This window comes from Colobus angolensis, unplaced genomic scaffold (assembly GCF_000951035.1).
Source record: "Colobus angolensis palliatus isolate OR3802 unplaced genomic scaffold, Cang.pa_1.0 Scaffold8, whole genome shotgun sequence".
NCBI lineage: Eukaryota > Metazoa > Chordata > Mammalia > Primates > Cercopithecidae > Colobus > Colobus angolensis.
Window position 1 is genome coordinate 7,962,765 of NW_012121820.1, and position 18,383 is coordinate 7,981,147.

The following is an 18,383-nucleotide window of genomic DNA, read 5'->3' on the forward strand; positions in this document are numbered from 1 at the left end:
ATGCCCAGGGATCCTGCCTCTTTTGCTGCCACTACAGGTGATCATTGAGAGCCCACAGTAGCCCCCATAGGTGCCCCACTCGTCTTGTGTCCTGGTGTTCGATTTCTCTCCCTGGTTATGCTTCTCTACCCTCCCTCTTCCTCTTTGGCCCATGTATCCCTGCCAGCCCTCAGGAGGCCCAGCCCCTTGCTGTTTTGCTCACTGAACCAGTACTCCCAGGGGGAGGAACTGCTCATGTGCAGCATCTCCCGATGCTAAGAACATTTCTCACCCTGAAGTCAGAAGGACCCATTAAGCATGAGATGGGTGGCAGTTAGAACCCGAGATGAAGAGTGGGAGGCCTCCAAGCACTGCTTTGGTCTCCTTAGCCTTGGTGCACCCCCATCTCATGCTCCCCAATCTCTTTCTGAGCTTCAGATTGCTCTCTCTTTACAATGAAGATAATGAGTCCCAGGAAGGCCAGCGACATGCCTAAGGCCATAAGAGAGTGAGAGGATATGATGTGGCCTGAAGAGAATGTTTCCTCTGGGCTCACTTGTTGCTCAGTTCTCTCCATTACCTGAGACCAGAGGCATCCTAGTGAGAGTGAGTGCCTGCACCAACCCCAAACTTCCTCCTATCCTGCACCCACCAACATGGCTACTCCTCTAATGGGACCCAATTTGAGTCTCAGGATCGAACACTCCAGCACTTTCCATTAACTGGATAGTCCATATCTTTCCCAAGCCCTCTTCCTTAGGGGCTCATTCTCTTTTCTTTTGATCAAGAGGAACACCAAAAGGTGGGGAACAGGTGGTTCATGCTGCTGTTGCTAAGGAGTAATTGACACAGAGTGGCAGTAGATCTTGCCTGTCATCCTACTGTGAGTTAGTGGAAATTAACCACTGTGGTACAGACTCTCCCTTACTCTGCAATCGTTTCTCCTCTGAAATGATCCTGGGGCTAGATCCAGGGTTGGGTCACATGTGGCTAATTGGAACACGGAGTCAAATGTGAAGAGGTTTCAGGAGGACAGGCCATGCCCAGAGGCAGGTGTGCAGTGTTATGCTCCAATCTAGTGCTTCTTGCTGGGCCGTTCAATGAAAGAGACATCAGAGAAGAAAACTTCCCGCATCAGACCAGAGGCTGCGAGCCACCTCTGAGGCATCACCAGGCTCTGTGTATCTCAGGTTTGTCTTCACCTTTCTCAAGAGCTTTTCTTGGACAAGGGAGTCTTAGAAAAGAGATCATCATCAACCACCAACATAGACATCATCAGAGGTAGGTGGGCTATAAGGGCATGGTCTCCAAGAGATCTTATTTGGTGCTTCCTCAAATAGCCTCCCTTAGCAAGTGTCATCTCAGGCCATCTCCAAACACTGCTAGGAGACACTATTAAGAGAGGCAAATTTACCTGTCAGGGACCGTATAGAGAATAACCTCCCCCATTCAAGTTCAGTGCACTGTACCATGTGGACATGCCATGGGTGTCAGGTTGACCTATCCCATGTCACTGGCATGAGCATCATAGACTATGAATTTTACTGGAAGCAGTTGTTCTGCTTTCTTCTAATCACTGGTGCCCTGACTTGTGTTTCAGAGAGCTCTCTGGACAACTCATAGTGCCCCAGGGAGCTCAAAGCTGAAAGGAGTGCCCATTTGGTTATGACTGTGTGCTCACTCTTCTATGAAAACATCTATGTGCTCTCATATTGTGTAAAGTAAAGTAGTGAGGACCCTTAGAAGAACATGAATGTCTTGGAGGCAGAGGAAGAAGCAAAGGGAAATTCTTCCAAAATCTGGATTTCCGAAATGTCAAGTTCTAGCCTGAAAAGAATCAGAGATGAGGCCTGTTGTGTTTGAGAGCAAACACATAGTCTTATGGTTGCCACTGCTTTTGCATTGTTTGTTCTCTTTATATCTCCTAGGCCGTGTTGCTTTTCGAAGTGAATGTAAATGGGAAGACTCTAGAAGGATACTGCCATCTCATGTATGCAACATGACACTGATCTGCCCCTACCTTGTTTCTGTACTTTGGCTGCATTTGATGCTCACAGGTGGTCCTATGCCAATGTCGTCACCAGCAATGTTTGTCTCTCCCCTACTTCTGTTAACAGTCTGCATTATTCCAAACTCAGGATGCCTAATTCATGAACTACAGGATTATTTGAAATGTAAGGTTGCATTTGGTGATTGTGATTTCTTCCACTGTGAAATGCATGTTAGCATAAAAATAGTTAGAATGTTCATGCTGTGAAAGATTCAAGGGAAGTCTCCTATCCAGAAGTTATTGTTGCCAAGTCTAAAGGCTTACCCTTAGATGATATCAGCAACATGTTGAAATAGGAGACTCATGACTCTCCCTTCACCCACAAAGAAACAAACTGAACAAACTATTCACTGATTGATTCTCTCTGAAAAAAGTCAGAAACCAATTGAAAGACTCCTACCCACTGGGCAACTGAGAAAAAACATCTGCATCAAATGAGTGGGAAAAGCTGAGGCGCACTCAAGCATGAACTTCACCTTGGACACTGCCATACAACTAGGAAAGGAATCCCTAATACACAACTTCTCCCTGTAGAGAGGAGGGTTTGGGTCTCACATATAGTACTTTATCTCTGAAATTCCCCATGCTTCGGCTCAATTAATCAACTCTGGAAGTGGAGGGGATTAGGAATACGTAAGTCTTTTTGACCTACAGGAAAGCAGTGGTTTTACGCTACAGAACAAGAACTTCCAGGGGTCTCACTCTCTGGAGGCAGTGCAGAGAAGGGCTTAAAAAATGCAGCTTCTTGTTTTTCTCTGGGAGGGGTTTATGACACTCTTCTACGGGCTACTTGGTGTCTGGGCTTCTAATTAACTTGTGTTAATTAACTTGCACTGGGGAGTTGAAGAGGCAAATAGCTTGCTGGTAGCCTCAGAAGCAGATCAGCACTTCCCAAGCCTTTTCCCCTGGCTCACCCCAGTGATAACTCCAGGTCTATTACTCCTTCTTGAAGAGAGTTTGTCCACATGTAGAATGCCTCAACTTTTGCAGCTTCTACTGGAAGGATTGCACTCTAAAACTCCCAGCTCTAGGAGCAGAGAGGACTAGGCATATGAGAATCTCTCTAGACCACAGACAGAAGTGGTAGATTTATACAGGTGCACATGTACTTCTGGGGGCCTCAAAATCTTCGAGCAGTGCATAAAAGAGGCTTAAAAATGCTGTTTCCTGTTTCTTCCTGTAAGGGGTTTATGCCATGCATTGAGTGGCCCAACTTTTATAGCAGCTACCACCTGAACCGAAACCTCCTAGCTCTAAGACTTGAAGGGACTATGCATATGCAAGTCTTCCCAGATCGCATACAAAGTGCTTTTTTTTTTTTTTTTTTTTTTCACAGAGTCTCGCTCTGCTACCCAGGCTGGAGCACACTGGCATAATCTTGGCTCACTGCAACCTTCACCTCCTGGGTTCAAGCGGTTCTCCTGTCTCAGCCTCCTGGGTAGCTGGGACTACGGCTAATATTTTGTATTTTTAGTAGAGACAACATTTCACCATGTTGGCCAGGATGGTCTTGAACTCCTGACCTCAAGTGATCCACCCACTTCAGCCTCCCAAAGTGCTGGGATTGCGGGTGTGAGCCATTGCACCCAGGCAAAAAAGGGGTTTTAAATGGGCATAATAACACTTCCAGGGACTACATCTCCTGGGAGCAGTGCAGAAAAGGGACTAGAATGCTCAGCTCCCATTTTCTCTCTGCAAGGGGTTTCCTGCTTACTCTTTTGGTGGCTACTTGATGACCTTGCTTTTAATGAATTTGCACTGAGGACCTAAGGGGAGAAAGAGTAGCTCCCTGTCATCCTGAGCTTGAGCTGAGCACTTTCTGACTCTTTCCTTTGGTTCATCCCAGTGATAAATCCAGTTGAGCCATTCTTCCTGGAAGAAGTTTGTCCATGTACTGACTACAAAAACTTCTATAGTTTCCATCCAAGGGACTGTCTCCTTATCAATCTAGCTTTGGGGACTAATGGGGCTTTGCATTCCCAATGAGACTTTGCATTCGTAAGTGGCCTGGGACTACAGAAAACAAAGACATGGGCATACAGTGGGCCCACTTTCAGCATGTATTAGTCCATTCTATCATTGCTGTAAAGAAATACTCAAGACTGCATAATTTATAAAGAAAAGAGGTTTAATTGGCTCATGGTTCTATGGGCTATACAAGAAGCATAGCAGCATCTGCTTCTGAGGAGGGCTCAGGGAAATTTTACTCATGGCAGAAGACAAAGCCAGAGCAGGCATCTTCACATGACTGGAGTAGGAGCAGAGTGGGGGAGGTACTATATACTTTTAAAAAACCACATCTCCTGATAACTCACTCACTGTCATGAGAACAGCACCAAAGAGATGGTGTTAAACCATTCATGAAGGATCTACCCCCACGATCCAATCACCTCTCACCAGGCCCACCTCCAACATTGCGGATTACAGCTTGCATGAGGACACAGATTCTAACCATATCAAGCAGCTATCTCTCCAGGATCAGAGGGTGCAGTTTGAACACAAATACAGGCATTTGTCACAGATTATCTCTCCAGCTTAGTGCAGAGAGAGGAGAGATAAATACCGGCACTCACCTTCACCATAGGATGGAAGAAACTGGAATACTCACCACCCTCCCCCTGCCATACATGCAAAAAGACAGAGAAAGTTTTAAAAACAGTGAGGAAATAGTGAATTGTTACACACAAGAGAACTCTCCCTTAGATTATCAGCAGATTTTTCAGCAGAAACTTTGTAGGCCAGAAGGAGGTGGGATGTTATATTAAAAATCCTGAATAAACCAACCCCTGTCAACCAAGAATACTATACCCAGAAATCTTTTCTTTCAAAACTGAAGGGGTGATAAAGGCTTTCTCAGACAAACAGGAACTGAGACAGTTTATCACTATTAGACTTGCCTTGCAAGAAGTGTTAAAGGGAGTTCTTCAAGCTGAAGAAGAGGACGCTAATTAGTGACTGGAAAACATATGAAAGTATAACATTCCCTGATAAAAGTAAATAATTGTGAAATCCAAAATACTCTGATACTGTAATGGCAGTGGGTAAATAAATTATATCTTTAATAACGTTAAAAGACAAAGCTATTTAAAACAACGAAACCTGCAATAATTTGTTAAGGGATACAAATTATAAAAAGATGCAGCCGGGCGCGGTGGCTCAAGCCTGTAATCCCAGCACTTTGGGAGGCCGAGATGGGCGGATCACGAGGTCAGGAGATCGAGACCATCCTGGCTAACATGGTGAAACCCCGCCTCTACTAAAAATACAAAAACTAGCCGGGCGAGGTGGCGGGTGCCTGTAGTCCCAGCTACTCTGGAGGCTGAGGCAGGAGAATGGCGTAAACCCAGGAGGCGGAGCTTGCAGTGAGCTGAGATCCGGCCACTGCACTCCAGTCCGGGCAACAGAGCGAGACTCTGCCTCAAAAAAAAAAAAAAAAAAAAAAGATGCAAATTGTGACATCAAAAACTTAAGACAAATTTTCTCTTCTCTGAGGCCAGCTTGCCTTCTCTTTGTTCTGGGTTCCACTATTTCCTAAAGAGTGTCCTTAGTGCCTGCCTCACAGCCCAGAACAAGAATATGAGCTGCAGAGAGTGACAATACAAGAAAGGCTACTCTGTGGATGTGTCTCTGGTGCAAGAGCTGGTTTGCCCTGTCCTGGAGAATTTTCCTAGGATGGGGAAAACCATGTGCTTCTTAATCCTTCCCTGATATCTCAGGACTAAACTGGGAAGTGATGTCAACAAGATGGCAGAATAGATCTCCTGGGATCACTTCCTGACACTAAAATAAAATGAAAAACTATTCAAAGACAAGAATGCCACCCTGAATACACCAGAACTTGAGAAGTGGAGAAACCCCTTGGACTCATAGAATTGAGAGAAGCAATGATAGGTAAGAGAAATGGTCATTTCAACCTGTGCCACCCCCTCTTCCAGGCCATCATAATACCACTCACAGAGAACTTCCGTAGACCCACATTTGCTGAGATGAGAAGAAGGAATTGGAGATGGATATTTGATCTTCCCACTTGTCTAAGAATCTTAATGTTAAGTCCACTCCAGTTTCATCCCACTAGAGAACCAAGAGGGCTGAACAACCTGGGGTGAATTGGGGACAAAGAGTAGGGCACTGATTGCAGCAACTGGCATGTGGATCTTGGTGGTTGTTCAGTGCTTTGATCAGTTGGGATGCCACATTGAAGAGACCGGGTGGGGCCAGAGTTTTGTAGGGGACAAAATTTATGGGAAGGCCCAAATCCACAAGCCCAGGGGCACATGTGAAGCCTTTTCCTGGCCCACAAACAACCAAAAGGTCAAGATTTTCAGTACCCACCTAAGTTTTTCCCATACTGACTGATTTGACTCTCAGCTTGGACGTATTTCTCTGCGTTTCATGTTCATGTGAGTGAAACGCTACTAGAAATGCTGCTGATTTTTGTACATTGATTTTGTATCTTGAACCATTGCTGAAGTGGTTTATCAGATCTAGAAGCTTTTGGGCAGAAACTACAGGGTTTTCTAGGCTTATATTGTCTGTGAAGAGACATAGTTTGACTTCCTCTCTTCCTATTTAGATGACTTTTATTTCTTTCTCATGCATGATTGCTCTAGCTAGACATCAATACTATATTGAGTAGGAGTCGTAAGAGTGGGCATCCTTATCTTGTTCCGCTTCTCAAGAGGAATGCTTCCAGCTTTTGTCAATTCAGCATGATGTTGGCTGTGGGATTGTCAGAGATGACTGTTATTATTTTGTGGTATGTACCTTTGATGTCTGGTTTGTTGAGGGTTTTTAACATGAAAGAATGTTAAATTTTATCAAAAGCCTCTTCTGCATCTATTAAGATGACCATTTTTTTAAAAGTTCGGTTTATGTGATGAATCACATGTATTGATTTGCATATGTTGAATCAACCTTGCTTCCCAGGGATAAAACCTACTTGATTGTGGTGAATTAGTTTTTTTTTGGGGGGGTGTATTGCAGGGAGCTCCCAACAGGAAACAGTGTGGTGGATTAGCTTTTTGATGTACTACTGGATTTGGTTTGCTAGTATTTTGTTTAGGATTTTTACATCTATGTTCATCAGTGATATTGGTCTGAAGTTTTCTTTTTCTGTTGTGTCTCTGCCAGGTTTTGATGTTAGAATGATGCCAACCTCATAGAATGAATTAGGGAGGAGTCCCTCCTCCTCAATTTTTTGGAATAATTTCAATAGGATTGGCACCAGCTCTTCTTTATATATCTGGTAGAATTTGGCTATGAATCCATCTGGTCCAAGGCTTTTTCTGGTTGGTAAGTTTTTTTTTTTTAAATTACTGATTAAATTTGGGTACTTGTTATTGGTCTGTTCAATTTCATCCTAGTTTAATCTTGGGAGTTTGCATGATTCCATTAGTTTATCAATTTTGTGTAGGTTTTCTAGTTTGTGTGCATAGTGGTGTTTGTAATAGTCTCTGATTTTTTGTTTGTATTTTTATGGGGTCAGTGGTAATATCCCCTTTGTTATTTTTGAGTGTGTTTATCTGGATTTTCCCCTTCCTTATTAGTCTAACTAGTGGTCTACCAGTCTTATTTATTCTTCAAAGAACCAACTTTTGGTTTCATTGATCTTTCGTATGGTTTCCCTTTTCTCCATTTTGTTCATTTCATCTCTAATTTTGGTTATTTCTTTTCTTCTACTAGCTTTGGGGTTGGTTTGCTCTTGTTTTTCATGTTCCTCCAGGTGTGATGTTAGGTTAATTGGAGATATTCCTAACTTTTTGATGTGGGCATTTAGTGCTATAAACTTTCCTGTCAGCACTGCTCTAATTGTGTCCCAGAGATTTTGGTATGTTGTATCTTTGTTCTTATGAGTTTTAAAAAACTTCTTGATTTCTTTCTTAATTTTGTTGTTTACCAAAAAGTCATTCAGGAACAGGAGCATGTACTAACAAGCACATGTAAGTGTGTGGTTTTGAGAGATGTTGTTATTGATTTCTATCAATAAAGTATTTTTGGATTAAGATATGTACACTGTTTTTATACATAATGCTGTCACACACTTAGTAGATTACAGTATAGTGTAAACATATCGTTTATATGCACTGAGAAACCAAAATATTTGTTCGACTCACTTTATTAGGGTGGCCTGGAACTGAATCTGCAATATCTTTGAGGTATGCCTGTACTCTCATTTTTCCATGTGATTAAATGGAGTTTTTCCAGAAGTGAAATGAGTTACCCAAGGTCATGGAGTTAGCAAATGATAAAGATGGTTTTTTAATTTTAATTTTAATTTTTTAGTATCTACCTCTGTAAAGATGTGTATTAAGTTTCCATCGGATGAGTGTAAAGCCTGCAATTGTGGCACTAGACAACTGTGAATAGTCAATAACCTGCTGGCTCCTCTGACTTACCATCTATCTGAATCCTCTGAATGTCCATTGTCAGGGTCAAGATGAAGGAAATGGTCTGACGTTTTCAGACCATTTCTTTTCTTTTCTTTTTTTTTACGGAGTCTTGCTCTGTCACCCTGACTGGAGTGCAGTGGCGTGATCTCAGATCACTGCAAGCTCCACCTCTTGGGTTCACGCCATTCTCCTGCCTCAGGCTCCTGAGTAGCTGGGACTACAGGTGCCCACCACCACGCCCAGCTAATTTTTTGTATTTTTAGTAGAGACGGGGTATTCATCATGTTAGCCAGGATGGTCTCGATCTCCTGACCTCATGATCTGCCCACCTCGGCCTCCCAAAGTGCTAGGATTACAGGCGTGAGCCACCACGCCCAGCCCAGACCATTTCTTTGTTGGTGCAAGTATAGCCTAAACATTGTGAAGAGAGAATTGGTAATATTTATGCACAGATTGAATTATGTGTATTTCTAACTTATGTGTATTTCTACTTTTATTAGCTTTCCCAAGGAATAAATAAATAAATACTCAAGGATTTAGTTATAATTATGTAACTAATAGTGAATTTCTACAATAGGGAAAAACTGGAACCACCAAACTTGTCAACAACTGGTGATTAATTGGCAGAGAATCTACCAATTTATGAAATTTTTGAAAATATTTAGGAATACAGGAAAACATTTATTGTAAAGGTTAAACATAAAAATATTCACAGGATTATCCACTATATAAAAACATATATGTACATAAGAAAAAGTCTACTAGAATATATGCACAAATGTTAGCACAGGTTGACAAGATTATCAGTGATTTTTAAATTTAATTGTCATTTTCATATTTTTACAAGATTTATGCACTAAGCATGAGTTGTGTATTAGTGCTCTTGTATTAGTACAAGAGCAAAAAATGACATCCTGAAAAGAAACCTTTTTTTTTTTTCCTATGGAGAGAAGTCAATGATATAAAATGATGGGGGGGGGTCCCAGGAAGAGGCCAAAGCCAAAAATATGTTGTAAAGTGGGAAGAGGCAAGGAAATAGAACTAGAGAAGAAAATGTTAGTATGATCCACAGGCTTTGCTTCTCTCCCACTTTCCCACTTTATCATCCCAACCAAACAACTCTGGGAATATTCCTAGACCCAGTCACGACTTACTCAGAGCCTCTCACAGTCAGCTCAGCTCCTGAAATTTCCCTTCCCATTATGCCCCTGTGCTAGCACTGTAAGGGTACCTAGAGAGAGTGCTCTTGGTGATGGGAATAAGCCCAAGATGTATCGTGGCTCTGAGGCCCAGGAAAAGCTGTGGGCTTCACCATCTTGCACACCTGGCTCTGGATTCACTTCTTTTCAAATCTTGTATCTACCACTTATTGGCTGTGTGGCCTTGGGCAAGTTGCTTAGCGCCTCGGTGCTTCAGTTTCTGCATCTGCAAAATATAAATGTTTAGCACTAAACTCACTGGGTCGTTGAGAGTATTGGTTAATACATGTTAAATATTTGACTCATAGTGAATTTGGTGTTCAGCTGGGTGATTCTGAATACTTCAATAAGTGTTTTATTGGTTTATTTAACAAACCATACATAGCACTGCTTATATGCCAGACATTGGGTCTCAGTGCTTAACACAAAATAACTCATGGAATCCTCCCAAAAATCCTGTGAAGAAAGTACTGCTATTCTCACTTTAAAAAAGAGAAAATTGAGGCACAGAGACGATTAGTGACTTTCCTAGAGTAAGTGGGAGGTAGGATTTGAGTTTAGTTTAAGTCTGCATATTTAAAATCTACATGTTATGTGACATTTTCCAAGCCCTCGTGGAAGAGATCTCTCTTTTCCTCACAAAAGTCACAAGAGATTGCTGTTAGGCTGTGCTGTTAGGTGGTGTTAGGCTGGTGCTAGCAATGGAGAAGTTAATATAAAGATGGGTGAGACTTTATGAAGGTCCTCACACAATGTTAGAAAAAAATAGATATGTAGATCCTCCTTCCACTCCCCAATCACCCAGACTTGTGTCTGAGTGTCCACAATCAGCCAGACTTGTGTGTGTGTTGGGGAGGAGAGGATTCTGCAGGTCCACAGTGTTCTGTCTCTATCTATATTGCCTGCAGCAAAAAGAAGAAACTACTCCTTGAATAGGAATTCAGGGACAATGTTCTATATGTACTGAACTTATGGTTTGGGACAGAACTTACAGATCTGCCACAACCAGAAGCATGACTAAGATCTGCATAATTGATTTGTTCTGCTCACCACCTACTCACTGTGTAGGGGCTCTGCAGTTCCTAGAGGCAAGGAAGAAGAGCCACCAGTCAGCACCTCCAACTCCAACATATTCAAAGGTAGGTGGGAGTCAAGGTCCTGGGGCTGGAAGTGTGAGCCTGTAAAAGCTTTCACCTTTGTCTTGCTTGGATGGGTTCCCTGCCCAAATCATGCCCCTGCATCATGCCAACACCATCCCTCTATGGAATAAATTATTGTTTATGTTGTTCAAATGGAGAAACTGAGGCAGAGAACGATAACATGGATAGACATTGTGTGCCTCCATATGTGATAGCCTGAGAAGGACACAGCATCACCTACATGCTATTCCCACCGAGAATACATGACTTATATCTAATCTTAAGGAAATCTCAGATAAACCCCAACTGAGGACTATTCAGTTCGAAGTCTTCCAAAATTTGAACTTCATAAAAAGCAAAGGACATTATTGGGTGAAGTGATAAAATTTAATACTCATGATAGAATAGATAAAAGTATGTTTGATCAAGGTTAAATTTAACAAAGTTGATAACTGTAGTATGATCATGTAAGATAATGCTCAGGTTGTTAAGAAATACTCATGGAGGAGGCAGCTCCAAGATGGCCGAATAGGAACAGCTCTGGTCTGCAGCTCCCAGCATGATTGATGCAGAAGATGGGTGATTTCTGCATTTCCAACTGAGGTACCTGGTTCATCTTATTGGGACTAGTTGGACAGTGGGTGCAGCCTATGGAGGGTGAGCCAAAGCAGAGTGGGATGTCGCCTCACCCAGGAAGCGCAAGGGGTCCGGGGACTTCCCTTTACTAGCCAAAGGAAGCCGTGACAGACTGTACCTGGAAAATCAGGACACTCCCACCCAAATACTGTGCTTTTCCCAAGGTCTTAGCAACTGGCAGACAAAGAGATTCTTTCCCGGGCCTGGCTCGGTGGGTCCCACGCCCACAGAGCCTTGCTCACTGCAAGTACAGCAGTCTGAGATCGAACTGCGAGGCGGTAGCCTGGCTAGGGGAGGGGCATCCATCATTGCTGAGGCTTGAGTAGGTAAACGAAGCGGCCGGGAAGCTCGAACTAGGTGGAGCCCACCACAGCTCATTGAGGCCTAGGCCTCTATAGTCTCCAACTCTGTGGGCAGAGCATATCTGAACAAAAGGCAACAAACAACTTCTGCAGACCTAAACGTCCTTGTCTGATAGCTCTGAAGAGAGCAGTGGTTTTCCTAGCATGGCGTTTGGGTTCTGAGAACGGACAGACTGCCTCCTCAAGTGGGTCCCTGACCCCTGTGTAGCCTAACTGGGAGTCACCTCCCAGTAGGGGCAGACAGACACCTCATACGGCCGAGTGCCCCTCTGGGATGAAGCTGCCAGAGGAAGGATCAGGCAGCAATATTTGCTGTTCTGCAGCCTCTGCTGGTGATACCCAGGCAAACAGGGTCTGGAGTGTACCTCCAGCAAACTCCAACAGACCTGCAGCTGAGGGACCTGACTGTTAGAAGGAAAATTAACAAACAGAAAGGAATAGCATCGACATCAACAAAATTTTAGACCAATATCCCTGATGAACATCAATGTGGAAATCCTCAATAAAATACTGGCAAACCAAATCCAGCAGCGCATCAAAAAGCTTATCCACCATGATCAAGTCGGCTTCATCCCTGAGATGCAGGGCTGGTTCAACATTTGCAAATCAACAAATGTAATCCATCACATAAACAGAACCAACAACAAAAACCACATGATTATTTCAATAGATTTAAAAAAGGCCTTAGACAAAATTCAACAGCCCTTCATGCTAAAAACTCTCAATAAATTTGGTATTGATGGAACGTATCTCAAAATAATAAGAGCTATTTATGACAGACCCACAGCCAATATCATACTGAATGGGCAAAAACTGGATGCATTCCCTTTGAAAACCAGCACAGAACAGGGATGCCCTCTCTCACCACTCCTATTTAACATAGTATTGGAGGTTCTGGCCAGGGCAATCAGGCAAGAGAAAGAAATAAAGGGTATTCAATTAGGAAAAGAGGAAGTCAAGTTGTCCCTGTTTGCAGATGACATGATTGTATATTTAGAAAACCCCATCATCTCAGCCCAAAATCTCCTTAAGCTGATAAGCAACTTCAGCAAAGTCTCAGGATACAAAATCGATGTGCAAAAATCCCAAGCATTCCTATACACCAATAACAGACAAACAGAGAGCCAAATCATGAGTGAACTCCCATTCACAATTTCTACAAAGAGAATAAAATACCTAGGAATCCACCTTACAAGGGATGTGAAGGATTTCTTCAAGGAGAACTACAAACCACTGCTCAATGAAATAAAAGAGGACACAAAAAAATGGAAGAACATTCCATGCTTATGGATAGGAAGAACTAACATCATGAAAATGGCCATACTTCCCAAGGTAATTTATAGATTCAATGTAATCCCCATCAAGCTACCAATGACTTTCTTCACAGAATTGGAAAAAACTACTTTAAAGTTCATATGGAACCAAAAATGAGCCCTCACTGCTAAGACAATCCTAAGCAAAAAGAACAAAGCTGGAGGCATCACACTACCTGACTTCAAACTATTCTACAAGGCTACAGTAACCAAAACAGCATGGTACTGGTACCAAAACAGATATATAGACCAATGGAACAGAATAGAGGGCTCAGAAATAACACCACACATCTACAACCACCCGATCTTTGACAAATCTGACAAAAACAAGAAATGGGGAAAGGATTCCTCATTTAATAGATGGTACTGGGAAAACTGGTTAGCCATATGCAGAAAGCTGAAACTGGGTCCCTTCCTTACACCTTATACAAAAATTAATTCAAGATGGATTAAAGACTTAAATGTTAGACCTAAAACCATAAAAACCCTAGAAGAAAACCCAGGCAATACCATTCAAGACACAGGCATGGGCAAGGACTTCAGGACTAAAACACCAAAAGCAATGGCAATGAAAGCCAAAATTGACAAATGGGATCTAATTAATCTAAAGAGCTTCTGCACAGCAAAGGAAACTACCATCAGGGTGAACAGGCAACCTACAGAATCGGAGAAAATGTTTGCAATCTACCCATCTGACAAAGGGCTAATATCCAGAATCTACAAAGAACTCAAACAAATTTATAAGAAAAAAGTAAACAACCCCATCAAAAAGTGGGCAAAGGATATGAACAGACACTTATGAAAAAAAGACATTTATGCAGCCCATGTGCCTCAATTTTTTTATTTTTCTGTTTTATCATTTTTCATATGTGCCAAGAGGAGAATAAATTTAGTCCTTCTCAAAGGCTTTGTACCTTTTAAAATGTCCGTAGGTACTATTCCTAATTTTGAGCCTTTGAAGGATTTCAACTGATTCATGCATATTTTCTTCTGCTTGGTTGAAAACATTGAAGCAAAAATGGGACTTTCAGGGAAAATTGGTTACTTGCAGGGAAAGGACAATATCTCCCCCATGATGGTGCAATTCATAGTATCCTATCCAGACTTCTCCTTTGTATCTGTTTCTCTCCTCTTTCTTTTTCTTTGGATTCAGGAGAGTGAAGGAGCAGGCTGGCAGTGAGAAAGGAGTGAAGAAAAAACTGATGAATTTTTTTTTGAACAGTACTTAACCCCCTCTTTCCAAGCCCTAACTCCCACTACCAATGAGCTGCCTGATATAATAGCCAGCACTTATTTTGCATTTTTTGTGTTCTGGGTCCTAGACCCTTAAAAAATTTATTTTGTTCTCCTTTACACCAATCTCTATATAGCATATTACATCTTTCTTTTATATACCTTATTTATTGCCTCTCCCTTGACTATAAAGCAAACTTTATGAGGGCAGGGATTTTTGTCAGCTTTGTCCTCTACTGTATCCTCATTGCTTATAATAGTGCCAGGCTTACAGTAGTCATTTAATATTTGTGGGATGAATGAATTTATGACAGATGAATGAAGGCTAGAACCTCAGTCAATCAGTAGAATTAATTCCAAGTAGGTTAAATAGTTGAAAGTTTTAAGAAGACCACTACAAAGTCAATGAAATTAAATAACTTCCACCCCTCTGGAGGAGAAAAGAGAGTTTAATAATAATAATAATAATAGCAGCCAACATTTAATTGCATGATCTGTGTGCCAGGCCCTATGCTCAGGGCTTCATGCATTCACAATGTGAATGTGATACTAATATAACTCTCATATTATATATTGGAAACTGAGGCCCTAAACTAAAATGTGTTGGGATTGGGATTCATTTGGGCCCAGGTCTCTCTGATTCTAGTGTTCAGGTTTTGTTCTCTGTCCCATGCTATGCCAACAATTTTGTGTGGTGACAAATGAGGGATAATTTATCTCTTATAGTAAGACAACATGTGTATTCTATTGGTAAAATAAACCAATCCTGGTGGAGAAAAAGACAGAAACAACTATCCAGGTTATAAAATAGGCAGTATACTTTACCTAGAATCTACAAATTTTAGATCTATAAATTTGTGATCTGAAGTTAATAATGAATTTAACAAAATTCCAACTGAAAGAATATTATCAATGACACTTTTTTCTAAAGAGAAGAAATTACAAATATTCAGCTGTCTTATGATGAATAGGAGCCCAGAGCCTGGTAGACTTGCTGGGTGGCTATTCCTAGAGCACAGATAACAATCACTACAACTCAGCTCTCAGGAAACCATATCCATAAGAAAAGGGGAAGAGTACTACATCAAGGGAACACCCAGTGGGACAAAAGAATCTGAACAACAGCCTTCAGCCCTAGACCTGCCTTCTGACAGAGCCTACCCAAATAAGGAACCAGTGAATCAACTCTGGTAATATGATGAAACAAGGCTCTTTAACATCCCCACAAAATCACACTAGATCACCAGCAATGGATCCAAACCAAGAAGAAATCCCTGATTTACCTGAAAAAGAATTCAGGAGGTTAGTTATCAAGCTAATCAGGAAGGCACCAGAGAAAGGTAAAACCCAATGCAAGAAAAAAAAAAAAAAAAGAAAAAAAAAAAAGAAACAAGAAGTGAAAGGAGAAATATTCAAGGAAATAGCATAAAGAAAAAACAATACCAACTTCAGAAAACATTGGACACACAGAAATGCAAAATGCTCTAGAAAGTCTCAGCAATATAATTGAACAAGTAGAAGAAAGAAATTCAGAGCTTGAAGACACGGTTTAATTAACCCAATCCAACAAAGACAAAGAAAAAAGAATAAGAAAATATGAACAAAGGCTCCAAGAAATCTGGGATTGTGTTAAACAACCAAACCTAAAATAATCAGTGTTCCTGAGGAAGAAGAGAAATCTAAGTTTGGAAAACATATGTGGGGGAATAATTGAGGAAAACTTCCCCGGCCTTGCTTAGAGACCTAGACATCCAAATACAAGAAGCACAAAGAACACCTGGGAAATTAATCACAAAAAGATCATTGCTTAGGCACATTGTCATCAGGTTATCTAAAGTTAAGATGAAGGAAAGAATCTTAAGAGCTGTGAACAAAAGCACCAGGTAGCATATATAGGAAAAGCTATCAGATTAATAGGAGATTTCTCAGTAGAAACCCTACAAGCTAGAAGGGATTGGGGCCATATCTTCAGCCTCCTCAAATAAAACAATTATCAGCCAAGAGTTTTGTATCCAGTGAAACTAAGCATCATATATGAAGGAAAGATAGTCTTTTTCAGACAAACGAATGCTGAGAGAATTCACCCCTATCAAACCACCACTACAAGAACTGCTAAAAGGAGCTCTAAATCTTGAAACAAATTCTGGAAACATATGTAAATGGCCTAAGTGCTCTACTGAAAAGATACAGGCTGCAGAAGGGAAAAATAATTCACCAACCATCTGCTGACTTCAAGAGACTCACCTAACACATAAGGATTCACAACAAATTAAAGGGGTAGAAAGGGCATTTCATGCAAATGAACACCAAAAGTGAGCAGGGGTAGCAATTCTTATATCAGGCAAAATAAACTTTAAAGCAATGACAGTTAAAAAAGACAAAGAGGGACATTATATAATGGTAAAAGACCTTGTCCAACAGGAAAATATCACAATCCTAAACAAATATGCACCTGACACTGGAGGTCCCAAATTTATAAAACAATTACTAATAGACATAAGAAATGAGATAGACAGCAACACAAAATAGTGGGGGACTTCAATACTCCACTGAAAGCACTAGACAGATCATCAAGACAGAAAGTCGGCAAATAAACAATGGATTAAAACTATACCTTGGAACAAATGGACTTAACAGATATATACAGAACATTCTATCCAACAACCGGATAATACAGCGCATGGAACTTTCTGCAAGATAGATCATATGACAGGGCACAAAACGAGCCTCAATAAATTTAAGAAAATTGGTCCAGGCGTGGTGGCTCATGCCTGTAATCCCAGCACTTTGGGAGGCTGAGGGGGGGTGGATCACCTGAGGTCAGGAGTTCAAGACCAGCCTGGCCAACATGGTGGGACTCCATCTCTACTAAAAATATAAAAATTAGCCAGGAAAGGCCTGTAGTCCCAGCTACTCAGGAGGCTGAGGCATGATAATTGCTTGAACCCAGGAGGCAGAGGTTGTAGTGAGTCGAGATTGCACCACTGCACTCCAGCCTGGGTGACAGAGCGAGACTCTGTTTCCAAAAATTAAAAATTAAAAAAAATAAATTTAAGAAAATTGAAATTATATCAAGCACTCTCTTATACCACAGTGGAATAAAACTGGAAATCAATTCCAAAAAGAGCTACAAAACCATGCAAATATATGGAAATTAAATAATCTGCTCCTGAATGATCATTGGGTCAAAAATGAAATCAAGATGGAAATTAAAAAATTATTTGAACTCAACAACAATAGTGACACAACCTATCAAAACCTCTGGGATAAAGCAAAGGCGGTGCTAAGAGGAAAGCTCATACCCCTAAATGTGTACATCAAAAAGACTGAAAGAGCCCAAATTGACATGCTAATGTCACACTTCAAGGGACTAGAGAAACAAGAACAAACCAAACCCAAACCCAGCAGAAGAAACCTCAGAAATAACATCACACATCTACAACCATCTGATCTTTGACAAACCTGAAAAAAGCAAGCAATGGGGAAAGGATTCCCTGTTTAATAAATGGTGTTGGGAAAACTGGCTAGCCATATGCAGAAAGTTGAAACTGGATCCCGTCCTTAACCTTATACAGAAATCAACTCAAGATGGATTAAAGACTTAAACACAAGACCTAAAACCATAAAAACCCTAGAAGGAAACCTAGGCAATACCATTCAGGAAATAGGAATGAGCAAAGGTTTCATGACTAAAACACCAAAAGCAATGGCAACAAAAGCCAAAAATTGACAAATGGAATCTCATTAAACTAAAGAACTTCTGCACAGCAAAAGAAACTGTCATCAGAGTGAACAGGCAACCTACAGAATCGGAGAAAATGTTTGCAATCTATCCATCTGGCAAAGGGCTAATATCCAGAATCTACAAAGAACTTAAACACATTTACAAGAAAACACCACACAACCCCATCAAAAAGTGGGCGAAGGATATGAACAAACACTTCTTAGAAGAAGACATTTATGCAGCCAACAAACATATGAAAAAAAGCTCATCATCACTGGTCATTAGAGAAATGCAAATCAAAACCACAATGAGATACCATCTCACACCAGTTAGAATGGCGATCATTAAAAAGTCAGGAA

At 41.2% G+C, this 18,383-nt stretch overlaps 1 protein-coding gene across 2 annotated transcripts in view; it reads left to right on the forward strand.

The window, feature by feature from the left end:
• Positions 1 to 7,228: 7,228 nt before the first annotated feature.
• Positions 7,229 to 18,383, forward strand: part of WFDC11 (WAP four-disulfide core domain 11) — a 16,158-nt gene continuing 5,003 nt past the window's right edge. Inside the window, exons 1-2 of one of the 2 annotated variants that reach the window (XM_011928921.1) lie at positions 7,229 to 7,317; positions 10,686 to 10,756. Coding sequence is in view for 1 of the 2 variants with exons in the window: in XM_011928920.1 (XP_011784310.1) it covers positions 7,288 to 7,321; positions 10,686 to 10,756 (105 nt within the window). In the remaining variant the exon portion in view is untranslated. Of the gene's footprint in view, positions 7,322 to 10,685; positions 10,757 to 18,383 lie in introns of both variants that reach the window. The other variant, XM_011928920.1, reaches the window with a different exon arrangement.